Below are 14,380 nucleotides of genomic sequence, written 5' to 3'. Positions count from 1 at the left end.
CTCGTCCGTCGAGCCAGGACGCCTGGCGAGCCCCGTCTACCGCCACGGAGCCCCTCGCACCTAGGCCAGGAGCGGCCACTCTCGCCGTCGCCGCCGCCGCCGCCGACCGCGTTCGCATCTCGCCGCCCCTCGTCCCCACGCCGGCGTCGAGCATCAGCCTCGCCCTCCCGCCGCCGCACGAGGGCATGCAGAACCGCCACTCGTTCAAGCACATCCCGTCGACGCCCAACTTTGTCGTCCCCGACGGCTCAGCCCACTTCGACCACCTCCCCGAACCCTCGCCCGTTTCGACCCTCCCTCCTCCCTCTGGTGCCGTACCGGCCCTCTCCGCCCACTCGTCGTCCGGTCCCCTCGCTCCAGGGCAGCCTCCCTCGCCCGACTACTTTACGAGCAGCGTCTCGGACAAGTACCCGCCCGTGCGAGGTGCAGCCGGGCCCGCCGCCGGTCGCTCATCGGTCCACGTCCCGCTCCTCGCACGCGACACGGACGACGACGACATGGCCGACACGCCGTACCATTCCTTGCCTCGACCAGGAGGCGGCGGACCGGGAGGAGGGCGCGCGCCGGGAGGGATCCTCGACGGCCTGTTGCACTCGCGGTTGCGGCTGCACCCGCTCGCGCTCGTGCCCGCCCTCATGGTCGGCGTCGTCCTCGCCCTGAGCGGCATCTTTGGCCCGACCCTCGGCTCGAGCCGGAGCAACATGGTCATCGTGCGTCCGCCTCTTTCCCCCTCCTCGTACCTTCCCGTCGATCCTCTCTGACCCTCTTGCTCGCTGCAGGCACCACTTTCACGAGCACCAGCCCACGACTCGGACACGCACAACTACACCGTGCACGAGTCGGGCCACCTGTTCGTCTTTCCCTCGGCCCTGCACCCGTCGAGCGACTCGTCGCCGTACTCTGCGCTCGAGGCGTCGCGCCCTCAACTCGCCCACACGATGCGCCACCCGATCCACGACCTCATCTCGAACGCGACGACCGAGTGGGACAAGAAGCTCAAGCGCCAGAGCAAGACGCTCGAGCAGGCGGTCCGCGAGTACAAGCGGCGGCATCGGCGACCACCGCCCAAGGGCTTTGACGACTGGTGCGTCCCCTCTCTCTCTCTCCCCGAGTCGGTTGAAGTGCGAGACATTGACGTTCGTGCGTCCACAGGTTCCGCTTCGCGCAGGCCAACAAGGTCATCCTCATCGACGAGTTCGACCAGACGTTTACCGACATCCTCCCCTTCTGGGCCCTGTCACCCAAGACGCTCGCGACGCGCCAAGCCGAGCAGCAGGTCGACCCGACGACGTTCACGATGGTCATCAACAAGGGCGCCGTCGAGATTGTCGGGTCGCACGCGCAGGACGGTCGGGCCAAGGACCAGGCCGAGCTCATGAAGCGGTGGACCAAGTGGGTCCCCGACGTCAACATCACCATGTCGGCGCACGACGGACCGAGCATCATGATGGAGCACGACGTGCGCGAGAAGCATGTCGAGCTGGCCAAGAAGGGCAAACGTGCGTCCCTGCCCGCTTGTGCCTCTCCCACTCTCCTCGCGCATGTCCTGACACCTCTCTCCCGCAGTTTTGAGCGACTCGGAGGCGGCCGAGACCGGCGAGGACGCGGCGTGCGTCCACCTCTCCCTCCTTCCACTCTTCGCGCGCACGGACCTGACCCTCACCCTCTCGTTGCACCGCCGCCCGCAGCCTGTGGGGTTTCCCGCTCACGTGCCCGGCCAACTCGCGCCTGCGACGAGCGTACGACGGCCTCGAGATCGACACGCTGCCGCGCGGCCCGTCGTTCGTCGCCGACCACCTCCAGACGATGGACCTGTGCGCCAACCCCGAGTGGCAATACCTGCACGGTGCGTCCTCCCCCTCGTCTCTCTCTCCCGTGTCCTGTGAATGCCGTCCTGACACTCGCAGCCTCGTCCTCGCAGGCTTCACGTCGTGGCCCGGCATGCGCCCGCTCCTCCTGCGCCCGCTCTTCTCGTTCGCCAAGACGACGATGCACTCGGACGTCCTCCTCACGCCGCTCGAGCAGTACTGGGACCACGAGCCGTGGGACCCCGAGTGGGACCAGAAGGCGCACGCCAAGGCCGTCTGGCGCGGCTCGACGACGGGCGTCTGGTTCGACCGCGGCACGTGGTGGCGCTCGTCGCAGCGCGTCCGCCTGTGGTTCATGGGCAAGGACAAGACGGGCACCCGTCGAGTGCGCTTCTCGGGCGAGGGCCTCGAGACGGCGCCGGGCGTCGAGAGCCTCGTCGAGAAGCAGATCGCCACCCAGCAGCTCATGGACCGCTACGTCGACTTTGCTTTCACCGGGCGCGAGGGCCAGTGCGACGTCGACGACGGGTCGTGCGCCGCCGTCAAGAAGCTGTTCGACTTTCAGCGCACGTTCGGCTGGAACGAGGCCAACGACTACAAGTACCTGCTCGACCTCGACGGCAACGCGTGGTCGGGCCGGTTCCACCGCCTCCTGTCGAGCAACTCGGCCGTCATCAAGAGCACCATCTTCCCCGAGTGGTGCGTCCCGCTCTCTCCTCGTCGTCGCTCAGAGCAGAACCTGACCCTCGTCGTCCCTCAGGTACGCCGGCTGGATCCAGCCCTGGGTGCAGTGCGTCCCTCTCTCTTTTCCTCTCTCGCCTTCCTCCTTCGTCGTGCTCACGCTCTCGCCGTCCCTCGCCGCAGCTACATCCCGCTCAAGGTCGACTACACGGACCTTTTCGACATCATGGCCTTCTTCGCCGGCGACCTCGACGGCCGCAACGCGCACGACGACCTCGCCAAGCAGATCGCCGACAACGGCAAGGACTACGCGACGCGGTTCTGGCGCTACGAGGACATGGAGGCCTGTGCGTCGCCGCTCTCTCCTCTCTCTTTGGCCTTCTCGAGAAGGACCTTTCGCTCACGCGTCGCTCTCGCTCTCGCGCTCGCAGACTTCTTCCGCCTCGCGCTCGAGTGGGCTCGTGTCAGTTGTGCGTCCCCCGTCCTCATTCTACCGCTCTCGACGTCGTGCCGGCACTCACCCTTTCGAGCCCCTCTCGCGCAGCTCCCGACCGGCGCAGCATGGACTACCAGGGCCCGGGCGCATAGATGCGACCGCGAGTCGGCAAGGAGGCGCACGTCGAGGGACGGGCGAGAGCGGCGCAGAGGACGAGGGGGCACTCAACGGCGAGCATTTTTCTGTACCACCTTGCATCTCCCCGCCATACCCTCTCTCTTGCTCTCTCCCTCGGAGCGCGTTGCGAATAGAGCTCATGCGATACAACACCTGGCGCGAGGCCGTCTACTGAGAGGAGAGGAGGGACGTCAAGCGCGCTGGTTGAGAGCGCCGTTCCTGCGAGAGAGAGCGAGGGTGAGGACCGTGCGCGAGGAAAGGTCAGAGAGGGAGAGCGGGACGGACCGTCGCAGCTCGAAAAACTCGCGGTACGCCGGTGCTGTCGGCGCCTGGAGAGGTTCTGCGGCGATGCTGTCGGACAAGAGCGGGTAGTGCGTCTCAGAGTCGAACCCGCTGCGGACGCCTCGACAGGGTCAGTTGCGGACGAGCGCGCGACGACGACCAGTGCAAGAGGGGGCGCACCTCAGGTCGCCGCACGCGACGAACGGCGCGATGAAGCGCATGGCGCCCGAGACGTCGTTCTTGCCGCCGCTCTCGGTCGTCGGCGAGTCGGTGGTCGAGTAGGAAAAGTCGAGGAGCGGCTTGGTGAGGTCGGGCGTGAAGCCTTCCCGGAAGCCCTCGCACACGACGAACGCCTCTGCGAGTAGAGATAAGAGTCAATGCTGCTCAACGAGAGAGAGAGAGAGGAGGAGGGAGGGAGACGCGCCCATGCTGCTGTTGCGCGAGCTCCTCGGCTTTGCGCACGTGACCCGGTCGAAGAAGCAGCGCAGCTGGTCGTACAGGAGCGTCACGTCGCGACCGCGGAAGATCTTGGCGACGAACGTGCCGCCCGGTCGGAGGACGCTGAGCGTGATGTTGAGGGCCTGCGCGAGGAGAGGGGTCAGAGCGACCGGGCGCAAAACGAGAGGGAGAAAGCGGGACGCACTGCGAGGAGGAGCTGCGCCTGGACGAACTCGTCGAGGTCGTGCAGGCCCGTGACGTCGGGTGCGCCGTCGCACACGACGAGGTCGGCCCGGCCGCCCTTGAAGTGCGAGATGATCTGCTCGGCCGTGCTCGTCTTGGTGATGTCGCCCTCGATCTGGACGACGCCGGGTAGCGGGGCCTGAAGGACGAGGTGCTGAGTTAGCTCACGAGCCTGCGACGAGGCGGCAAAGAGAGTGGGGCGCACCATGGGCTGCAGGTCGACGGCGACGATGCGAGCGCTACCGTCGGCGGCGGGGACCTCGGCACTGCGACCTCGAGGCTGTTCAGCTCTGCATGGGAGAGAGGGGCTGTAATGCGGACGCACTTGAGCTTCTGCGAGAGCACCTGGCACCACGAGCCTAAGTGCGAGAGGAGCGAGGTCAGCTCGCACCGCCTCGAGAGGGGAAGAGGACAGGGGAGAGGACGCACCTGGTGCAGCGCACAGGTCGACGCATCGCTCGACGCCCTCCCACAGCTGGAACTGCTCGGCGAGCTGCAGGAGCTTGTACGCAGAGCGAGCGCGGTACCCTTCCTCCTTGGCCGACCGAAAGAAGACGTCTCGCCGCACGGCGGTGCTCTTGCCCATCTTGCGCGGGTCTGCCGAGGTCTTGCTGGTGCGCGCGCGGAGCTGTGGTGGACGAGTCGTTCTTCCGGCGAGGGAGCACTCCTCTCTCGCACAACCAGCTCGCGCATCCGCGCAAAGCAGGACTCATTCTGCTCGCACACCATCTTCAGCCACCCGCCGGCCCACTGCGTCCAGCAGAACGCCCTCGCGCGCCTCGCCCGTCGCTCCCCCCATCTTCATCTCTCGCTCCTTCCCGTCTCTCTCCACGCCCCGAATGGGTCTCGTGGGCTGCACAGCCTCTACCAACAGCTTCTCCGGTGCGGTGCGGGTCGCGCTGGGCTGGCTCGCCCGCTGCGTGAGCCTGCGCGCGCGGGTCGCATCTGAGCCTCCCGCACCTGCGGCATCTTGCGCTCGCCTCGGCTTCCTGCAGCTGCGCAGACGAGCTCGAGGCTTTCCTGCTTCTCTGCTCCTCCGCTCGCCGCTGCTAGAGGATGCGCGCGCCCCGACATCGGGGCGCCCGCCCTTGCCGCCCGCCTCGCTTTCAGCAGCACGACGGGCGGCATCTCGCGTCTCGACGCAGCGCGCACGCCCAAGAATTGCTCTCAAGCTTCCGTGCTGCTAGCTGTAGCTTGGATCAAGGCTGTGCGGGGCCGCAGCAGCAGCGCAAGCGGGCGATCCGAGCGCTCTCGTCGGAACCGGTCCCGTTGCGCTAGCTTCGTCCGCCGTGGCTCGATCTCCTCGCCGACGCAGATCTGTGTCATGCTCTCGGCGACGTCGGAAGGTTGCGCACGATCCGCTCGCAGCGTCTCGACGAGCGGAAGTCGAATCGAGGGAAGTCGAGCAGCGCTCGCTTGCGCCTCGCCTCGACTCGTGCGCGTTCTCCTCTCGCGTGCAGGAGGGCTACATGCACACGTTGTGGCGAGGCTCGCTCGCTCGAGAGTGGCCCACGCGGCAGGGCAGCGGAGCGTCGACGTCCGCCGCGGAGCGTCCGGCGAGGCGCACGGGCCAGACGCCGCGCCGGAACGTGCACGAGCACGGCGCTAGCAGAAGATTCTGCGCCTGCACGGAGTGGAGCTCGATCGCTCTCGTCCGTGCGAGGGAGCGCAGACGCCGGAGGCCGGTCGTGCGCGGCGGCCTCGATCGCTCACGCACGAGGAGCGACGAGGAGAAGCGCACGTTCGACTCGCTCGAGAGGCGTCCTCAGCTCACAACAGCTCGTATCGAGTCGTTGGAGGGCCGTAGAGGAAGGGAAGGACCAGCTGAGCTCGTACGAGTTGGAACGAGAGCCAAAGGAGCCCTGTGTCAGCCGCGAGAGCGTCGACAAGGACCAAGAGCTGGGCAAGATTCTGATCTCGACCGGGCCGACAGTTTCGAAAATCGTCGCACGTTCCGCTGCACCGGCTCTCGCTCTCGACTTTGCGCCTCGCCGCACGCGGTCCCCGAATTTAGATCGCTCACAGCCGCCAGGGGAAAGGGAATGCCGCCTCGCAGGACGCGCCTGTCGACCGCGCCGCCCTCCCCTCCTCTCTCTCCCTCCTCGTCCTCCCTTCCTTCCTTCGCTCGCCAAAGGCTCTCGCGACCTTCACCATGTCGTACGAGACCAAGGAGATCCACTCGACCTCGTCGCTGCCGACTGGCGCCGTCGACCTCAACGCCCGCCGTCGCGCCGCCCTCGCCGAGATTGACAACGCCAAGTTCTCCTGGTTCCACGTCAAGGCCTGCGCTGTCGCCGGTGTCGGCTTCTTTACCGATGCGTGAGTCCCTCTCGCTGCGAGCCGAGTCGGGAGGAGGGCCCGTGCGCCGTCGCTGACCTCCTCCTCCTTCCTCGCGAACGCAGCTACGACATCTTCGCCATCAACCTGGCTGCCGGCATGATCGGCTACGTGTACAACATGCAGTCGCACAAGGGCGCCCTCACGCCCAACCAGGACCTCGGCCTCAAGATCGCGACGCCTGTCGGCACGTTCATCGGCCAGCTCCTGTTCGGCTGGCTCGCCGACGTCGTCGGCCGCAAGAAGATGTACGGTCTCGAGCTCATGGTCAGTACGTCGCACAGTCCTCTCCTCTCTCTCGACGGCGCGAGAGGAAACAACTCCTGACGAGCTCTCTCGCACCCAGTCATCATCGCGACGGTCGGCCAGGCTGTCGCCGGCCACGCCCCGGCCATCAGCATCATCGGCGTCCTCGTCTTCTGGCGCTTCATCATGGGCATCGGCATCGGCGGCGACTACCCGCTGTCGGCGACCATTACGTCCGAGTTTGCGGCGACGCGCATTCGTGGTCGCAGTGCGTCTCGCCTTCTCAAGTTGCCCTCTCTCGAGCCTCGCCGCTCACTCCTTCTCTCGCCTCGCCCTCGCAGTGATGACTGCGACGTTCTGGTCGCAGGGCTGGGGCCAGCTCGGCGCTGCGCTCGTCGCCATCTCGTCGCTCGCCGCGTTCAAGACTCAGATCATGAACGACCCGGTCGACAACGCCCGCCACCTCGACTTTGTCTGGCGCCTCATCATCGGTCTCGGCGCCGTCCCCGGCGGTGTCGCGCTCTACTTCCGCCTCACCCTCCCCGAGACGCCTCGCTTCACGATGGACGTCGAGCGCAACATCAAGCAGGCCGCGACCGACGTCGACGCCTTCCTCCAGACCGGCGCCTACGTCCAGGACAGCACGCCCGCCACCGTCGCCACCCTCGACGTCCCCAAGGCGAGCTGGAAGGACTTCCGCAACCACTTTGGCCAGTGGAAGCACGGCAAGGTCCTGTTCGGCACCGCCTGGTCCTGGTTCGCGCTCGACATCGCCTTCTACGGCCTCGGTCTCAACTCGTCGATCATCTTCAACGCCATCGGCTACGGCACGGTCACGTCGGGCACGGCGCAGTACAACCGCTACCACACCCTGTTCAACAACGCCGTCGGCAACATCATCGTCACCTGCGCCGGCCTCATCCCGGGCTTCTGGGCTGCCTTTGCGCTCATCGACTCGTGGGGCCGCAAGCCTCTGTGCGTCCTCTCTCTTTTTCTCTCGCGGCGTCGGGGTGTCGACCGAGGACGTCGAGCGTGCACTGACCCACTCCCTCTTCCTCACTCCACAGCCAGCTCACCGGCTTCATCGGCCTCACGATCACTCTCTGCTGCATGGGCTTCGGCTACGACAAGCTCAAGGAGAACGCAGTCGGTGCCTTTGTCTTCCTGTACTGCCTCAGTGCGTCGTCGTCGTCCTCCCTCTCTCCCTACCTTCCTCGACTGACCTCACCCTCTCTCCCGCAGCCAACTTCCTCCAGAACTACGGCCCCAACACGACGACGTTCGTCATCCCTGGCGAGATCTTCCCGACGCGCTACCGCTCGACCGCCCACGGCATCTCGGGTGCGTCCCCCTCATCGACCTTCTCAAGTCGACCTTCCCAAGTCGAACTTCTCACTGACCTTCTCTTCCTCTCCTCGTCCACGCTCCCTTCCCTCTCGCAGCTGCCTCGGGCAAGTTCGGCGCCATCGTCGCCCAGATCATCGCCTTCAAGCTCAAGGACCGCGGTGGCAAGAACGCCTTCGTCAAGCACATCCTCGAGGTGAGTCCTTTCTCTCCTCCTCCTCTCCTCCCTCGTCCGCTGTACTGACGCCCTCTCTTTCGCCTTTTGGATCTTTGCCCTCTTCATGCTCACGGGCATCTTCTCGACCCTGCTCAGTGCGTCGCGCGCCCTTTTGCGCCCTGTCGTACTCAGAACTGACCCCTTCCTCCTCCACAGTCCCCGAGACCAAGGGCAAGTCGCTCGAGGAGCTTTCCGGCGAGGACCAGGACAACTTCGTCGGCAACCACGAGGCTCCTGCAGGCGCAAACCGCGTCTGAGCCGCTCTCTGCCGTCCATAGATCTCTCCTGCCTCGCACCACTGTCACTTTTCCCTCTCGTCGTTCCTCGGGCCTTCCTCCTCGTGTCTTTCCTGGGCATAATCTATACCTGTTCGTTCCCACTTTCGTGCCGCCCTTCTCTCGAGAGGTTCGCGTGCGCAGGGAAGCTGTGCTTGATGCAGAGAGATGCGCGGACGAGCTACGACGCCTGGGGCGCGCTCCACCGAGCAGGGCCAAGAAGATGCCCGCGAGCACGAAGAGTGCAAAGATCCAAAAGGCGAAAGAGAGGGCGTCAGTACAGCGGACGAGGGAGGAGAGGAGGAGGAGAGAAAGGACTCACCTCGAGGATATAGCTTTCCTCCCCGCTCGGATGCGGCCTCACGGCCGAGGAGGCGAGGATTACGCGAGCCAGCTCTGTCCTCCTCTCTGATACGCTATTGACGGAGAAGGGAGGCGGTGTCGAGGCATGAGCGGCGGGTCCAGGTTTGAGAAGGTCGTCGGCAGGAGCGCACGTTCCCCTGCGCCGTCATGCCCATCTCTGCGCCCTGCCCGCCTCTCGTCGCTGCGGGATGGTCCTCGAGGTCAGTTCTTGTGCTCGTTGAGAGGAATGAGACTGGGTGCGAGGGACGCACCATCCTGCGAGCCGCCCTCGCCCTCCTCCTTCCCACCTCCTCGTCCGTCCCGCTCTCCTCCTCCTCGCTCGTCCCTCCCTGCCCGCCCAGCTCCTCCCTCGCGTCCAGACCGTCGAACGTCACCCCTGTGCCCCGCAGAGAGGCGAGCATGGCGCGGCGCCGACGGCCGGGCGGCGGAAGGTGGCCCTCGGAGAGAACGCGCGCAGGTCGGCCTGACGAGTAGTGCTGCATGGAGCGGGAGGGTTAGCTCGTTCGTCGCTTGACGACGACAATACTCGAGAGTCGAGAGACGGAGAAGGAGAGGCTGTCGACGCACCGTCCACACGGCCCAGACGGCGACTGCGAGCGAGATCGCGCACGAGGTCAGTGCGTCGTCGGCGTCGCGCGCTGTCGCAGGGAGCGAGGACGCACTACAAAAAGCGAGGAAGTAGCAGATGCCGAGGCCTGCGCCGACGGTGACCTGCCAGGTGGCGACGTTGAGCAGGAGGCTAAGGAAGAGCGGGATGCCGACCGAGACGAGGACGAGGACGAGGTCGCTGTGTCGGCACGAGAGAGAGGGCGTGAGCGTCGACGACAGAGGAGCGACCGAGACGAAAGAGGGACGCACACGATGCAGAGGCAGGAACACCCGCTGACGAGGAAGATGGCGACCGGCGGGAACGGCGGGACGAGGCACAGCGCGAGGTGCACGACGAGGCAGCAGCAGTCGGTCATGCTGCCAGTGACAATGACCGAGCAGGAGTGCCGAGTCTACAGCGAGCGTCGAAGAAGGACCAGCAGCACGCGAGCGAGGACAGAGAAAGTGACGGACCGGAAAGTCCGAGGAGAGGCTCGAGCGGCAGACGAGGGACGGCCGCTCGAGGAGTCCGCTCGCCGAGGCAGGGTCTCGGACCCTAATCGACTAATCAAGCGAGGCGCGATCAAGCGGAAGCGGAAGCGGGGTCTGCCGAGGAGGCGCAGAGAAGGCTCGAGCGGGACGAGGGAAGGAAGCGGCAACTCTCTCTCGCCGTCGACGCCAAACAGGGCTCACGAGAGGGTCGTTACGAGGAACACGAGGGATAGGCGGAAGCACTGCGGCGAGTGTCTATGCTGGCGAGGGAAGGGGGGAAAATCGGGGTGCGAGGGGAGAAGGACAAGCGAGGGCGTGACGCCGACTGGCGAGAGCTGGAAGAGGGGAAAGGGGGGGACAGCTACAGGCAAGGGGACCGTCGCAAGCGCTCCAGGCGCACGTGCGACGAGTGACCCTCAGGCTGCTCAGGCGAGCATGGCGATGCCGGCGACGCCGACGAGGGCCGCACCCGCCGCCTTCCAGATGCCGGCACCGACGGCCGGCGCGCCGCTGAGCGAGCTGCTCTCGACGCCGTTGTTCGTCGTCGTGGTCTTGTTCGAGCCGGTCGACTCGGACAGGGTCGACGGGACCTGGCCGTCGCCGAACGACTGGCCGCAGACCGACGTGACCTCGCCCGTGAGCGACGATGCCGTCGAGGACGACGATGTGCCGTTGCTGAGGGCGGCGTCGAGCTTGGTGACGAGGCCGTGGGCGCAGTCGGTGCAGAAGGAGGCGGCGGGGAGCGACTCGAGGGTCGAGGCGTCGAGCGACGTGAGGGTCGAGACGGTGAGCGACTGGCCGGTCGCGCTCTCGACCGACTTGAGGAGGTCGGTGACGCAGAACGACGAGTTGGTGGTGTACTGAAGGCAGAGCCCCTGCTTGACAGCGTTGAAGTTCTCGAGGACGCTCAGTGCAGTCGTCTGCGGGGGAAGGCGGCGAGGTGAGCAACTCTGCGCTCGGCGCGATCCTTGGCACCCTCGACGGACACAGGAGGAAAGGTGGGACGCACGACAATGTCGCTGCTGCCCGAGCTGATCTCGGTCGCGCAGCCGTTCGAGATGCTGGTCGAGGCGTTCTGGAGCGACGCCTCGCTGCAGTCCGGCTCGCCGCACAAGTTGCCGAGCCAGGTGTTGATCTGTTGGGTGAGAATGCGAGTCAGTGCGTGGTCCAGACGAGGGAGGAGCAAGGCTCGGGGGTCGCAGGGAGGGGGAGAGGGTGGGACACACTGGATCAACAACGCTCCCGCTCGTGAGGACGATGGACGACAGGGAGCCGATCGACGCGCACTGGGCGAGCTGCGAGTTGCTCAACAGCGACAGTGCGGCGGCCTGGCAGTTGGCGCTGAGGCCGTCGACGAGCGACGAGGCCGACTGGGCGGCGACGAGCGACGAGATCGAGGCCGTGAGGACGGTGAGGGCGAGGGCGGAGCGGGCGAGCATGGTGGGCGCGTGTCTAGCTGTGTGGTGGACGAGGTGCAGGTGTGCGCTGTGCTGGGCCGGGGTGAGGAAGAGCGACGAGAGGTGGTCCCCGGTCGCGTCGGACCCTTCGCAGCTGCGAGAGCGCGTCTTCGCCACTTGGCAACGGCTTCCTCCGGCCATCTCTCGACGCAGACAGGGACAGAGTACTGCGAATTGCACACAAAAGAAGAGACGACGTCGCCTCACACTTTCCACCCGTCGAGATCCCACGAGCACACGCGCACTCGGTCCCTCTTCCTCCCCCTCGACACGACCTTGAGCTTGCGGATCGCCACCTCGCGACCCTCCTCGTCCACCTCGTAGTTGCCCTCGTGCGGCACCGCAAACGTCGTAGGCGTCCGGATCGGGTCGAGCAGGACCGTGACCGACACGGTCGTCGACGACAGGGGCTTGACCCGGGGCTTGCCGACCAGCGAGCGTGGTTCCTGCGTGGGTGGCACGACGCTGAGAGCGTCAGGACTCTGTTGCTGCGAGAGAGAAAGAGAGAGAGAGAGAGGGACGCACCCAGCCGCCAGTCCCGTCGCCGCGCACCGAGAGCACCTCCCAGCTGTCGCTCCCGCCGCTCAGGTCCTCCCACGCGACAATGTTGGCCAGGTCGAGCGAGCCGACGAGCGTCAACTCGCGCACATGCCGCGGCTTGACGAACGTCAGGCCAAAGTGGTCGTCGGCCTCGGGCGCTTCGGGTGCGACGGCGGCGAGAGTCAGTCCGACGGCTTGAGAGGGGGGAGGGAGAGATAGGGAGAGGGGACGCACGCCTGAAGCTCTCCCAGCACGTGTCGGTCCCTCGCCCATCGACCGCAAGGTGCCAGCTCCCGTTCCTCGTCCACCACCCCTCGTCAGGCCACGCGCTCTCGGTCCCTCCCGCCGCCACCCTCGGCCGCACGAGCTCGTTCCACCGCTCCTCGTGCTCCCTGACGCTCCACCCGCTCGCGAGCGGGTCCAGCCCTCGCGGCCTGCCCCTCGTCCGCTCGAGCTCGCGCCGCTGCTCCCTCAGGACCCGCTCGTGCGCGCGCTGCTCGCCCCTCGCGCGGCGCACGTCAATGACGTTCGCCGCTGCTCCTCCTCCGTGATGGCCCGTGAGGGCGCGCCAGGCGCGCGCGGCGCGGCTCGAGGGCGACGAGCGCGAGCCCGAGGGCTCGAGCGCGTACGAGGTCGAGAGGGCCGACGCGGGCGGGAAGGGCGTGAGCGAGGTCGTGAAGAGGCAGCCGTCGTTGGAGCACGGCGCGCGCGTGTGCGACTCGGCGGGAGGGGTCGCGAGGGGGAAGAGCGAGGGCGACAGGGTCGGCGACGCGAGCGAGAGGACCGTGTACAGGGTGCGAATGGCCGAGCGCTGCACAGACGAGCGACGTCAGGATGGGGAGACCCAGAGTGGGAGAGAGAGAGAGAGAGAGAGAGAGAGGGACGGACAATGTTGCCGTAGACGATGGCCCACTGGTCAACGCCCTCGCCCCTGCTCCAGCCCACCTCGCCGCCCTCGACATCGATCGGGACGAGGTCGTTGGGCATCTGCTCCGGGTACGTGTTGGTCCACAGCGAGAAGAACATGTCGGCGACGAGGCTCTGGGCCCTCGAGAGGGCGACGGGCGCCGCCTGCTGCTGCTGCATGAAGCGCCGCGAGAGGTGCCGAGGCGCGAAAGAGCCCGTGCCGAGCCAGGTGAAGCCCGTGTGCAGGCCGATGCCTGCGCACGCACGGCGAGGCTCGAGTTAGTGGACCTGCATGCCGAAACTGAGAGGCAAAGGGAGGGAACGAGACGCACCCGAGTGCTCGAACCGCCACCGACGATGCTCGAGGTGGATGATGGGCAGCGTGTTGCTCGCGATGCGCCCGCCGGTGCCGCCGGCGCCCGTGACGCCCCTGCCCGAGCAGCACTCGAGGTACTTGGTGTAGGTCGCGTCCATGTAGACGTTGAGCCAGTCGTCGTCGTTGAAGTAGCAGTGCTCGAACGAGGCCATGCTGCACGCGAGGTGCTTGCCCGCGTCGTGCACGTTTGACGGCGAGTTGACGATGCGGAGCTTGGCGGGCGGAAGGTCGGACCCGGGCGGGCTCGAGATGATCAAGTCCTGCAGGGCACGACGAGTGCGGGTCAGTCGCGCCTTCTTGAGGAAGGGGAAGGGAAAACAGGCGGGCGCACCTCGGACGAAAGGTCGACGCCGGGCCGGTTGTTCCACACGATGACCTCGCGGATGAACGGGTAGCGCGTGATGTGGCGCACGACGAGCTCGAGGCCCTTGCGGCGCTTCCAGTGGAGGACGACGGCCGTAACGCCGACGGCAGGCGAGGCCTCGCTGCGGAGCGAGGCGCCGCGGAAGAGCGAGGGCGGGTAGGCCGACTTGCGCGACTCGATGAGCGACACGAGGCGCGAGTGGGCGGCCTGCTGGGCGCCCGTCGGCGGGCTCGGGACGTAGTTGAGCGCGAGGGCGTCCTCGAGCTCCCACAGCGAGGGGGGCGCGACTCGGGGCGGGTTGAGGACGGCGTGGATCGAGACGAGGATGCGGACGGCGAGGAAGGAGGAGACGAGGACGAGGACGAGCGCGGTGCGTCGTCGCAAGGGCGAGGTGTGGGTGAGGGAGCCGAGGAGGTAGTCGACGACGACGAGTGGGAGCGCGCTAGGCACGTGGGGGAGGATGTCCTGCGTGGTGAACAAGGTCGCAACGGTGCACAGGGTGGCCGGTGGGTGCGTGTCGAGGATCAGACTCGACGTGATCGGGTTGAGCGAGAGGGACAGGGGAGCGGACCTCGGTCATGACATCGCTCGCGACGGGGCTTGACGTAGTCCAGAGCAACAGTCGAGCACAGTCCAAGCGTGCCCGGTCCAGCCGAGGGACGTGGTGAGGGAGGGCAGGTCGCGGGTTGATGAGGAGGAGCACGGCCTCGCTCCGGCTCTCCGTTCGTCCGTCCCACCACGCTCAAGAGCAGCAGCGACTAGCCTTGCTGCCTACTCAGCCACTCAGGCACTACCCCGACCCCGACCCGT

At 66.8% G+C, this 14,380-nt stretch overlaps 6 protein-coding genes across 6 annotated transcripts; 2 read left to right on the top strand and 4 right to left on the bottom strand.

Moving 5' to 3' along the window:
• The first annotated feature begins 589 nt into the window (after nucleotides 1–589).
• On the top strand, nucleotides 590–3,250 carry RHOBADRAFT_36803 (glycosyltransferase family 90 protein). Its single transcript, XM_018413385.1, has 10 exons — nucleotides 590–710; nucleotides 780–1,084; nucleotides 1,153–1,499; nucleotides 1,567–1,609; nucleotides 1,689–1,846; nucleotides 1,922–2,507; nucleotides 2,569–2,598; nucleotides 2,673–2,836; nucleotides 2,921–2,959; nucleotides 3,034–3,250. Exons 1-10 carry the CDS (start codon nucleotides 636–638, stop codon nucleotides 3,075–3,077), a joined length of 1,791 nt encoding a protein of 596 aa, XP_018270907.1. The 5' UTR covers nucleotides 590–635; the 3' UTR covers nucleotides 3,078–3,250.
• On the bottom strand, nucleotides 3,225–4,677 carry RHOBADRAFT_27290 (uncharacterized protein). Its single transcript, XM_018412783.1, has 8 exons — nucleotides 4,495–4,677; nucleotides 4,391–4,424; nucleotides 4,271–4,331; nucleotides 4,028–4,204; nucleotides 3,809–3,965; nucleotides 3,565–3,739; nucleotides 3,388–3,495; nucleotides 3,225–3,321 (listed from the first exon to the last, which is right to left on the bottom strand). The coding sequence occupies exons 1-8, from the start codon at nucleotides 4,649–4,651 to the stop codon at nucleotides 3,294–3,296; spliced, it is 897 nt and encodes a 298-aa protein (XP_018270906.1). The 5' UTR covers nucleotides 4,652–4,677; the 3' UTR covers nucleotides 3,225–3,293.
• Nucleotides 4,678–6,217: 1,540 nt separating this feature from the next.
• RHOBADRAFT_53788 (uncharacterized protein) lies at nucleotides 6,218–8,466 on the top strand (the record flags this gene model as incomplete). Its single annotated transcript, XM_018417008.1, has 8 exons — nucleotides 6,218–6,384; nucleotides 6,468–6,673; nucleotides 6,749–6,916; nucleotides 6,990–7,623; nucleotides 7,716–7,825; nucleotides 7,891–7,989; nucleotides 8,091–8,192; nucleotides 8,366–8,466. The coding sequence occupies 8 exons, from the start codon at nucleotides 6,218–6,220 to the stop codon at nucleotides 8,464–8,466; spliced, it is 1,587 nt and encodes a 528-aa protein (XP_018270905.1).
• Nucleotides 8,467–9,217: 751 nt separating this feature from the next.
• Nucleotides 9,218–9,812, bottom strand: RHOBADRAFT_44376 (uncharacterized protein; the record flags this gene model as incomplete). The annotated part of the gene is made up of 4 exons (XM_018414399.1): nucleotides 9,218–9,310; nucleotides 9,415–9,437; nucleotides 9,510–9,634; nucleotides 9,706–9,812. 4 exons carry the CDS (start codon nucleotides 9,810–9,812, stop codon nucleotides 9,218–9,220), a joined length of 348 nt encoding a protein of 115 aa, XP_018270904.1.
• A 305-nt stretch (nucleotides 9,813–10,117) lies between these two features.
• On the bottom strand, nucleotides 10,118–11,366 carry RHOBADRAFT_53787 (uncharacterized protein; the record flags this gene model as incomplete). The annotated part of the gene is made up of 3 exons (XM_018417007.1): nucleotides 10,118–10,847; nucleotides 10,937–11,062; nucleotides 11,154–11,366. 3 exons carry the CDS (start codon nucleotides 11,364–11,366, stop codon nucleotides 10,353–10,355), a joined length of 834 nt encoding a protein of 277 aa, XP_018270903.1. The 3' UTR covers nucleotides 10,118–10,352.
• Nucleotides 11,367–11,536: 170 nt separating this feature from the next.
• On the bottom strand, nucleotides 11,537–14,150 carry RHOBADRAFT_53786 (uncharacterized protein; the record flags this gene model as incomplete). The annotated part of the gene is made up of 7 exons (XM_018417006.1): nucleotides 11,537–11,830; nucleotides 11,910–12,082; nucleotides 12,159–12,735; nucleotides 12,813–13,084; nucleotides 13,163–13,466; nucleotides 13,538–14,035; nucleotides 14,142–14,150. The coding sequence occupies 7 exons, from the start codon at nucleotides 14,148–14,150 to the stop codon at nucleotides 11,588–11,590; spliced, it is 2,076 nt and encodes a 691-aa protein (XP_018270902.1). The 3' UTR covers nucleotides 11,537–11,587.
• Between the last annotated feature and the right edge of the window lie 230 nt (nucleotides 14,151–14,380).

Source organism: Rhodotorula graminis (genome assembly GCF_001329695.1).
Source record: "Rhodotorula graminis WP1 unplaced genomic scaffold RHOBAscaffold_7, whole genome shotgun sequence".
Lineage (NCBI taxonomy): Eukaryota > Fungi > Basidiomycota > Microbotryomycetes > Sporidiobolales > Sporidiobolaceae > Rhodotorula > Rhodotorula graminis.
This window is presented reverse-complemented; position numbering and strand designations above follow the sequence as displayed.

Coding starts and splice junctions, on each gene's coding strand:
- RHOBADRAFT_36803 (XM_018413385.1), top strand. CDS start 636: ATGGTCGGCGTCGTCCTCGCCCTGAGCGGCATCTTTGGCCCGACCCTC. Junction 1,085..1,152: donor CCCAAGGGCTTTGACGACTG/GTGCGTCCCCTC, acceptor GTGCGTCCACAG/GTTCCGCTTCGCGCAGGCCA. Junction 1,847..1,921: donor CGAGTGGCAATACCTGCACG/GTGCGTCCTCCC, acceptor TCGTCCTCGCAG/GCTTCACGTCGTGGCCCGGC.
- RHOBADRAFT_27290 (XM_018412783.1), bottom strand. CDS start 4,651: ATGGGCAAGAGCACCGCCGTGCGGCGAGACGTCTTCTTTCGGTCGGCC. Junction 4,205..4,270: donor CCGTCGACCTGCAGCCCATG/GTGCGCCCCACT, acceptor CTCGTCCTTCAG/GCCCCGCTACCCGGCGTCGT. Junction 3,966..4,027: donor AGGCGCAGCTCCTCCTCGCA/GTGCGTCCCGCT, acceptor CTCCTCGCGCAG/GCCCTCAACATCACGCTCAG.